This window comes from Lepisosteus platostomus, chromosome 14 (assembly GCF_059453375.1).
Source record: "Lepisosteus platostomus isolate fLepPlt1 chromosome 14, fLepPlt1.hap1, whole genome shotgun sequence".
Taxonomy (NCBI): domain Eukaryota; kingdom Metazoa; phylum Chordata; class Actinopteri; order Semionotiformes; family Lepisosteidae; genus Lepisosteus; species Lepisosteus platostomus.
Genome location: NC_142624.1, coordinates 32246997 through 32256852, shown reverse-complemented (window position 1 = coordinate 32256852; position 9856 = coordinate 32246997). Strand labels below are relative to the sequence as shown.

Below are 9856 nucleotides of genomic sequence, written 5' to 3'. Positions count from 1 at the left end.
TGCATAATTGCTGATCATTTTAATCCACACAAGACTGGTTGAAAGCTTCTTAAATTATATGAGAAATTAGATACATTGTTGCACAATATGAAATAAATTAATACCGTGCCTTGTCTTAAAAAATCTTCATATGCAAATAATTTCAATGTACAAATTGTCAAGCAAACAAAAAATACGTGGCATTAATCAGAACTAAGAAGAGAAAGAGACAACCTCAACACCTGGCAGAGTGTGTTTCAGTGGGCGCACTCCAACTGATTTTCGGTTTTCCTCCCGCTTTTAACGAATTCATGAATCTTAATGGTCAGCAAAGGTAGTCAGATTTTTGACTACACATTTTTTGGACGCCTACAGAAATACACTCTTAATCCACAACTTAAGCAGCACATAAGAACAGTAAAGAAAACCACAAAAAAAGATAAAATACACCTGCTCAATCTTTCCTTGGGTTTTAAGGAATGCACAACAGATTGGTTATTACTCTGAAGACTGAGAAAATGATTCTGTTTCTGGTCTCGGAATACTGTCACAGCTCTTCCTTAATATAGGCTATATGTATGTACAGAGAGATCGTTAATAAATAACTTGAAATATTTCCTTTAATTTTTATTTTTGGGAATCTTTATCAGAAAAAAAACGGTTATAATAAAGATTTTTTTAATACATAAAATGAACAAGCTCTTCAAATATAGCTACCGACATCATGAGGATATCTATTTCCAAAACTGCTTGATATTTTCTTTAATTATTTTAGTTTAATAATGCCTCATTGTTTTAAATATTTTTTACATTTCTTTGTATTTAACCTAATTCGCCATCTGGTCCTTTTTAACACAGTCCTACAGGAGAAAGGGTGGATCAGGGTCTCGCTTGCTCCAGCTGTTGGTGCTGACTCCTTATTGCAAACCGACTGACGTGAACAGGAATGGGGACCACTATTTTGGGATTCCTGGAAGGTTCGCCAGTCTTGGAGTTGACGTTACCGGCCTTAACGCGCTTCCACTTGGCCCTCCTGTTCTGGAACCAGATCTTGACCTGGACTTCGCTCAGTTTGAGGGCATGGGCGATCTGTGAGCGCTCCGTGAGTGACAGGTATTTCTTGCAGTGAAATTCTTTCTCCAGTTCCAGTAACTGTTCGCTGGTAAAAGCTGTCCGCCGCCGCCTGTTTTTACCAGTGGATGTGGTGCTGTTGGTGCCGTTTGACCCGTGACCGCTCTCCTCCAGTCCAGTAGGATCTCCGTCGTCCTTTTGGCACAGAGTCTGACTGGCGGCATTCTCGTCCGAGCTGTAGTCTAAGTCACTGTCCATTGAAAAACTCTCGTCCTTTCGGTTTGAATCGTCTTCTTTCGTATCGTCTTTGCTCTGTGCTCTGGCTGTTTGGGGGAAATTTAGGAAAAGAAGATAACACTGTTTATTACACCTCAAAAAGTGCTTATATTACACGAAATTTCCACACCCTATGATTGCGTACAGTTTATGGATAGCATTAAACTAAACCTTTTCTAGTCCGATGTATTCCGATGTCAAAGAAAGTGTTCACTTATTGCACATCCACTGAAGTCATTGCTACCCTTTATGAGAAAAGGATTTCAAATACTTCATGCATGACTGTCTTTTCCTGCTAATTGCTACATTCAGTAATTTGAAGTCAAATTTAGAAAATAGCCCACATAAAAGTATGCTGGGTACAAGATAGTTTAAACCCCCCTTTTTATTTTAAATTGTTTCAATAGCACTAATGATAAACATATTTGTTGGTTTCTAACATATTTTGTGGAAAAAGTTATACATGTGTTCCCACTTCTTAAATGAAGACAAATATTTACACCGCAATGTCAATGTCAATTTGAAGTGACTTTTTAAAATTACGCTATTCTTGAGCGGACACGGATTGCGATGACAGCTGTTGCAAAAGCACTCTTTGATTGATGGGTCTCCTGAACACAACTGTTGCTTAAATTATCTAAATGAAATACACAAATGCATTAGCATTTAAGGACGGTGTGGTAAATCGCGCCGAATCGCTTGTCTTACACATTAAACAAGGAAAAAATTAGCTTCTTCCCTTAGAAATGCATGACCATGTTAAGGATTTAATCTGTAGCGGCTTGTATTTAGTACTAGCGGCTAGGATTTAATCTGTAGACTTTTTCTGAAGATATGCTCTATAGAAAACAGTTTCCAGTGCCTCCTCTATATTGGAACCCGTTAGAAGCTTTCAAACTGTTTAAACGCTTGTAAACACTCTGGCCTGTTTGTTGTATCTATGTGTATTTTATAACTTTCTTCGGAACACTTCAGTGTTAAGTTCTCAACCTTAAACGTCGTAACGTATTTAGAAGTACCCACGTTAAACCCTAAACCATTTAATACTTTTCGAAATTTACGTTTCATTCCGTTCGTATTTACACCAGATCTTACTAATAATTACATAACGAGACATTTAGCTTCCGCCAGCGTTCCCCAAGTCTCTCAATTGAAAGAATTCAGTCATTAGACTCGCCCTGGGCAGAATGCCTTCAAAAGGTTGATACGAGTCTTCAATAAACCCATTTGATATTAGAAACGAATGTCATTACATTCTTGAGCCTTCAAGGGAGGCTTTTCATTCATTTGAAAACAGCCTTAATGATATTGCAATATTGTGACAAGTTTCATTTAAAAACATTTTCAATAGTTCATTAAACTATGCACAAAGTTTCGTTTTTTCCCCAAAAATGCGTGTCGTGTACAAAACGACAATTTGTCTTAAAAAAAGAGGATTTTTATATTAAGGTGTTCCTGGACGGCGAATATATCTTTTGTAACAACGTTGATGAGAAATTAATAACACAATTTCATATTTAAGGTGCCTTTTCCGTTTCAGAATGAAAACCTTGAATGGCGAGCGTATCTTTTTTCACTCGGCTACAAAGTTCTGATGTAAAATATTGGGACATCGTTTCTAAAATAATATTGACACAGCAAAATGTGATGAACTAAACTTTTTTAAGGTGTACTTTTCTTTCTGTTTTCGATTCTATGATTGACATTATTTAAATAAGGACTTTATTGGCAATCCTCCTTAAATGTCGCAAATACAAGGCATATTTCGAACACAGGTAGGTCCAGTTTAAAATCAAATACTCCGCGCTTCACTTGCAACGAAAATCAAATTATTTCCATACCAATAATCTGAGGATGAATGTGTCATAAATACTTAAAAGCAGATTTAATACAACATGAATTTAGCCTGTCGTATTTATTATTATTCTTACAGTTACACGACGCTCATTCAACAATATTTTATGATATCCACGATAGAGTATGCTTTCAGACTAGAACCTGGCTAGAATTTTGAAAAATGTATGCTATACTTCTAACGTTTACACAATTTTACTTAAGACACCTCTAATCCATAGCCTCTAGTAGTTTAACAAGTTTCACCTGAAGTGAGACCTTTCTGTCTAATACGTCTTTTTATTTTTAGTTCTCACCTATGGATGACTGCAGAGGTTCGGAGGCTTGGAACGGCGGCAGCACCGCGTTATCTCTGCCCAGAAACGTCTTGCCTTCGTCCCCATCCGGCCGAACGTCCTCCGTCTTGTCAAAGACAGCCTGCAGGGACTGGGAGCCAAACTTCCTCGCCGCCTCCTGATGTTGCGGGGAGGAGGAGAAGCCGCCAGGCAGGGTGGCCATGAGCGTGGAGGTGAGAGCCATGCCCTGCGCCAGGCTCGAACAGAAGCTGCTGGGCAAACTGGGTATCTGGTGGTGAGGGTGCGTCGGGGGGAGACCCGGCTGCAGCGCGGACTGGGGCAAGGTCGGAGGCGGAGGAGGTGGCGGCGGCAGGACCACCGGCCTGTATGGCATAAACATGGGGTAGCCAGTGTACACAAAGTGTCCCGGGCTTGGCTGCGGCGGACCTCCAATCAGGGAGTCAATGCTGAAGGCTGTAGTGCTTCCCAAAGGGCGCTGCATCATCATCAGCGACGGACTGAAAGCTGCACTCATATAAGCTCTGATAGTAGGGATTTGAAATAGGAACAAAAGAGGAGACCAGGCGAGTTTAAAGCTATGAATGTTCGCAAAGAAAATTCTAACAATAAAGTCGAGTAAAGCAACCCCCGGCGTTCACAATTCCGAAGACATTGTCATTTGATCGTTCATCCTTCTTGTAAATGAACCCATTAGAAGAAACACATTGATAGGTTGTTTATAAACAGGCAGAGAATGTTTGCCTTTTTGCACTAGCAGGAAACTATTGATAATAATACGTTTTAAAACCGTCCTTTGCAGGGTGTGTTACAGCCGCGGGTTCGGAAACGTAAAGTTGGAGAAAACTGAGAAAAAAAAACGGGGTTTCAGAAAGCAATGTCCCGTCAGCTGTCTTCTTTCTGAAGGGGGAAAAAAATCCAGTTTCTTCACCTTTCACGCGTTTAGCTGCACAGAAAACGAGACAGAAATGCTCTTGCTCCTCATTCTCTCTCCGCTTTTGTAAGGTGCAGACTCTCCTTGGGTGATCCCGATTGTCTTTCTCTAGCCAGTCGCTCTCCTCGCTCTCTCGGTGTGCAGCGACTCTCAGCTCCTCTCTGCTCTATGTACTCGGCTGTAGGTTTAAATTGCGCTCCTTCAGTTTAATCGCAAAATCCCCGCGTCAGGACCACCCCCTCACATCTCCGCGATTCCTGATTGGTCGGAGAGAAAACGCTGGGCTGAAGCGCTGGGTCAGAATTCCAGATGGACACACGCCTCCCAACGGTGCCCTGACAGCCGTGCACAGGTAAATCAGTCGTTGTAATACTAACAACAATGAAAACAAAAATGCACCATCCACATTAGACTGCAAACGATGGGGTTCACAAAACGCGGAACAACAGCACAAGCCGTTTGCAGGATATGTTTTTTTTAAGAATATTGCTTTTAAGTTTCCAAATGATTTATATAAACTATTGGGTTTAGTGCTTGATTACAAGAAATATGTATTTAGTTTTAATCTCTTAACCACTCTATTTTTATGCCACTAATCTGGTCAGTAGCTGACCAAGATACACGGCATTTCAAGGCCTAATGAAAAAGGATGGACAGATAGAGACAGACGTCTTATTGGAAAGGATGGCCGTCTCTTTTAACAGTGCCCTTCGAGCGTCGTCCGACAGACTGAATCAAAACCCATTAATGTTTTAATTAAACCCATGATGAATGCGGAATAATAATCATATAACAACAGTACTCAACATAGTGTATTAGAAAGTTCTTGTTTCGAGAATTGTCGGTCCTTCTGAGTTGGCAGTGCGCAATACTACAACCACCCTGGTCAATAAGGTCCCACACCGTTTACCAATTCGACACAAACATCTGCTCAAAAACGCCTAGTGCTCGTTTAGACAGTTTTGCTAATAACCACACTTTTCAAAACACTGGAGAAACATTTCGTGGTATTATGAGCCTTTTTTGTCTTTTAGCATAAATTTACACTAGGCCCATACTGTAGCAAGATTTAAGGCGATACACGAGACTTGTTTTCCCAAGGGCAAAGAAGATCTGAAGAGATTGCAAGACATTGATGCGTTTTACCTTTAAATTGTTTTTAAGCTCTCCATAGGCTGAATCTATGTGAGACACAATGTTGTCAGACTAGATTTACTGCCTTGCGCTAGCAGACCTTGAATCATAATTAAATAACTGAATGTACACAAATTAACCAAAGTGGAAAATAATATATCAAAAACATAGTTATCTGTAAAAAATAGTCTGCATCGACTTGAAAAATAGGAATAATAAGAAAGTGGCATTATTGGAATCAATTTTCAGGACATGCGAACTAAAAAATCGTTTTCTGCGCATATCTGTGGGTGCTGTTTTTTTTAGGTGCAGTTTTCCGTTCAGTTTAGACCACGTTTGACAGATACAAATAAACTAAGATCACAAAAAGATCACATTCAATTCCAGAAAAAAAAAATTGGGATAGAGCCTGAGTAAATCTAGATTTAGTTTTAGATGATCAATCTAAAACTAATTTTAATGGGAAAATAAAGAATGTTAAGCCGCACGGGTATTTCAGGTTTAGTTTTCAATATCCCTTGTCACTATACTTATCTAAGGTTAACTAGATTTATCTGACAAACTTCTTTTAAAAGAAAAAAGAACCATGCGCCACGATTCTTCGCAAATCGTCGAAACGTCGTTCTATACCAGAGCCCGAATCTTATCCCTTCACTGTACTCCGCTACTTCCCTCTCACCGTGCTTCGAAATGATTTATAAGCGAAGAAATGAGGCGACAATGAAAGCGATTAATTTGTGTATCTCACGTGTTTATGGTAATGTACAGTCTAGCCCACATATCCTCTGTACGGGGCTTCGGATTCGCGAGACAGAGCAGTCAAAAACAACTTGGCCTTGCAGCGAAATGTAGCCTTAATTGGAAAATAAAAGTGGTAATCGATTTTAATGCGTCTATTGATTGGATAATACTCCTTTCGGAGGTAAATCTTTCTCTAGTAGTCCTTAATGATGATTTCTAGACACGAGTTTATCTCGCACCATTACCCTCTGACCTGAGGCTTTGATGATGTACTGTCTCCGCCACTTCATCGCAGTGGACACCTTGTATATAAAATCGATTGTTGCGGGGGCATCACAAACTACTATTTCATACCTGATCAGCCCGATTGTGGCTTCGCTGCTATGTACATTTTGATGGATGGTCTCCGACTGACTGCTCTTTTACAAAATGATTAAAGTGTAAGTGCTGGAGACGATGATGCTGATAACAACAACAATAAACGTGATAATGACGGTTTATAGTAGGACACAAGAGAGTCCGAACTCCTACTGTCTCTTCAACAAAAGAAAAAGAAAAACAACGATGTTTCCTCACTAGTTATCCTCAATACCTTCAAGGGATATCCCGAGGTGCGTGCAGGTGGAAAGTGTCGCTTAAATTTCTAAAAACATGTGTCAGGTGACAACTTGCTTCATATAATTGCATCTGACATCCATCGACCCCTGCGTACGAACAATTGCACTCTTCTATAGTGACTCTGCTAAGCGCTATTCTTTCTTTCGGATTAATTATACAGCCATCCTAATGCCCCACTCTTTGTGTCATTATATTGCCATAACCACCAGTTTTCGAGGCATGAAAGAAGGGTGGTGTTGTTCAAACAGGATGGTGCTTATTTACCGCCTCCCACCCCCTCTCTCGTGCGCCTTCTCCTCCATTCCACATTACCAAACCCCAAATATTTCCCCTACTATGTGCGGGATGCTGCTAACCACAATGAGGTCCTTGTCCTTGGAGGAAAAATCTCCATCAGACACACCAATTTGCGAGAAGACTCTCATTCACGCTTCCCCTTTTCAACCTGCCACATTCATGGCCCCTCGCTTTATTTTTAATGTGAAAGACCCAAAAAGACTCCATGTGGCTCTACGTGAAATAAGCCCTTGACTTTTCAAAAACAATCCTCTCGCAATTATGTAAAAGAGCCTATTGATGAACCTGACGGAGTTGAGAAGGCTTCGCTATCTTTCACTGAATGCCTCTTCATGTCATGGAGTTTCAAAGCCTTTTCCAGCCCCATGCTTTTGGTGGAAACAAAAGAGGAGGAAAAAAAACAGGCCCCTCTGAACTTGTAAATTCAACGTCAAGGAACCTTAAACAATTTAAAAGCCCATAAATAATGAGGGCGAGTGAATGTGAAACTGCGAAAAGGCAAACCTATTCAATTACTACTCACACACACACCACTGCGATACAGTCTGTCCATCCACACTTTCGCTTGGGAGTTTTTAAAAATGCATATATTATGGAGATTTAGTTTATGAGAATATGGATATTTCCCCTTAATCTTCCTGCATTGAATTTGTATTCTCCCTCCTGAAAAAAAAAACTAGACATCTTAGACGTTTAATACAATTTAGACTAAACATTTTGTGCCATAATTACCCAATTCAACATGCGGAAATACAAATGCATATATATATATTATGCTTTTAATGGATTATCATTATTGAAGTTGGCACAAGCAAGTGTTTGGAGCATGATGGGCCGAGGGATCAAAATCCGGTTGTTTTCTTTTATTTCTGGGGCTAAACACGCTGTTGAAACCGTTGATAACGTTTCCTGTCCCCTTGAATAGCGTTCTTAAAGCGTGTGTTATGTGCGGGTCTATATACACACTGTTGTAGTCTACACAATTCGGAAATGTAAAGCAAAGCATGATCTGGATAACTTCGGTATTTCCCTAATCACAGGGGTGGAGTTTTTAGCAATTCAAATCAGAGAGTGATTATTCAGAACAACGAAAGAATGGGGTCAGGGCCATGAAACTGCGTAATGTGTGAAAGCGTCTTATGTGTCCTAACGAGCTGGAGTTCCAGGAGAAGCAGGGATTGAAGATGTCAGGGAAATACTTGGAATGAGACTTGATTGCTCGACCAATGTACTAATGATCAGGCTGTAATGAGCCTAAAATACTTATTATCATGCCCAGTCTAACCGTTGGACTTATTTTCTGTAATATCCTATTTTAAAGAACTGGTTATTAGAAGTTTACATTTTAGACAAATGAGTCATGAGTATTAAGGAAGAATTCTATTATAGAAAACTTACCATGTCTTTAGAAATATTTGACTTCCTTGGTCATCAAAAGGCCTACCATAACCGAAACCGCAATTTGTACACCAGCCTGTTATTTCAGATTGGCGCTGACACTCGCGAGGAAAAATACCATTGACAAGGTTTTAGAGCAGTGATCGTTTTGCACACAATAGCCGCTCGTTATCACACAATCCATTGTTCAAGTGAACGTTTTAACAGTTACATGAAACAATTGAAGGGTATCTACCTTGCCCACTGGTTACTGACAGTGGCCATTAGTATTGTCCCGTGATCAAAGCGTCCACCCAAAATATGTCATTAAAGCCCACAAAAAATCGCACACACATGATTACCTACTTTTGTTCTTTTTTAAAATGTATCTAACTTATCCATTTTCGATGCAAAAAACGGAGATCTTGCTTTTCCTTGGAAACCTTCTCTAATCTTCAAAAGACAGTTAAAGGCTTAGAAAAACTAACGCATCTAAGAGAGAAATCCTAATGTCTGCATATAAGTTATTTCATTTAAACTTTTAATGAAACTCTAAAATAAATGTAGTGTTTTCGCACTGATATTGCGGAAGAACAATCTACTTTATTTTTTGGGGGAAACAATCCTTTTATACCGAAAATGCTTTATCAACCTCCGAAGGATTTTCAGAGGCAATAAGTAATACATCCAGTTGGTAAATCATTACATCAGAATGTTGAGTACTTATTTAAGGCTGTTTATCAGAACATTCTACATTTCAGAAAGTCTACATTTCAAGTCACTGAATACCTGTGGTATACAAGAAATGCTCCAAGCCTCGTTACTTTTGCTAGTAATGATTTCAATTCTTTAAAAAAATCCACTTCGTAAACATGCTGGTCACACATGCAAAATGAGAGTTAAAATGTAGCATTGTAAGTGACTCAAAACTGCGAAAGTTTTAATTGTAAGAGTCTCCTTTTTCGTTTCTCGCCCACCTCACAGCACTACATTAGTAATCACCAAGAACCGTCAATTAGACAGCGCACGCCTTGGCTTCTTCAGTAGCATAGTGTCTTTTTCCTAATCACACCCCCACCTCACAAGCACTGTCCTGCAGCGAAGTGACAAGAGGATCTAGGCTATCACTATCACACGATTTTAACTATCCTGTTTTGTTTATTTGCTATTATCCTCTTACAGTACATCCCTGCATTAAAAAAAAAAAACTTCAAACACTACTTATCAACCCGCTTTAAAGACTCCCGGGCTTTCATCGTCTTTCTAAGGCGTTTTACCAAAC

The 9856-nt window shown here is 39.6% G+C and overlaps 1 protein-coding gene across 1 annotated transcript; it reads right to left on the bottom strand.

Moving 5' to 3' along the window:
* gbx2 (gastrulation brain homeobox 2) lies at positions 1-3990 on the bottom strand. The gene is made up of 2 exons (XM_088605700.1): positions 3477-3990; positions 1-1373 (listed from the first exon to the last, which is right to left on the bottom strand). Exons 1-2 carry the CDS (start codon positions 3988-3990, stop codon positions 859-861), a joined length of 1029 nt encoding a protein of 342 aa, XP_088461826.1. The 3' UTR covers positions 1-858.
* Between the last annotated feature and the right edge of the window lie 5866 nt (positions 3991-9856).

What these genes read in the sequence shown, in the direction of transcription:
- gbx2 (XM_088605700.1), bottom strand. Translation starts at nt 3,990, where the DNA reads ATGAGTGCAGCTTTCAGTCCGTCGCTGATGATGATGCAGCGCCCTTTG. An exon ending in ACCTCTGCAGTCATCCATAG is followed by an intron (nt 1,374 to 3,476) that starts GTGAGAACTAAA and finishes TCCCCCAAACAG; the next exon opens with CCAGAGCACAGAGCAAAGAC.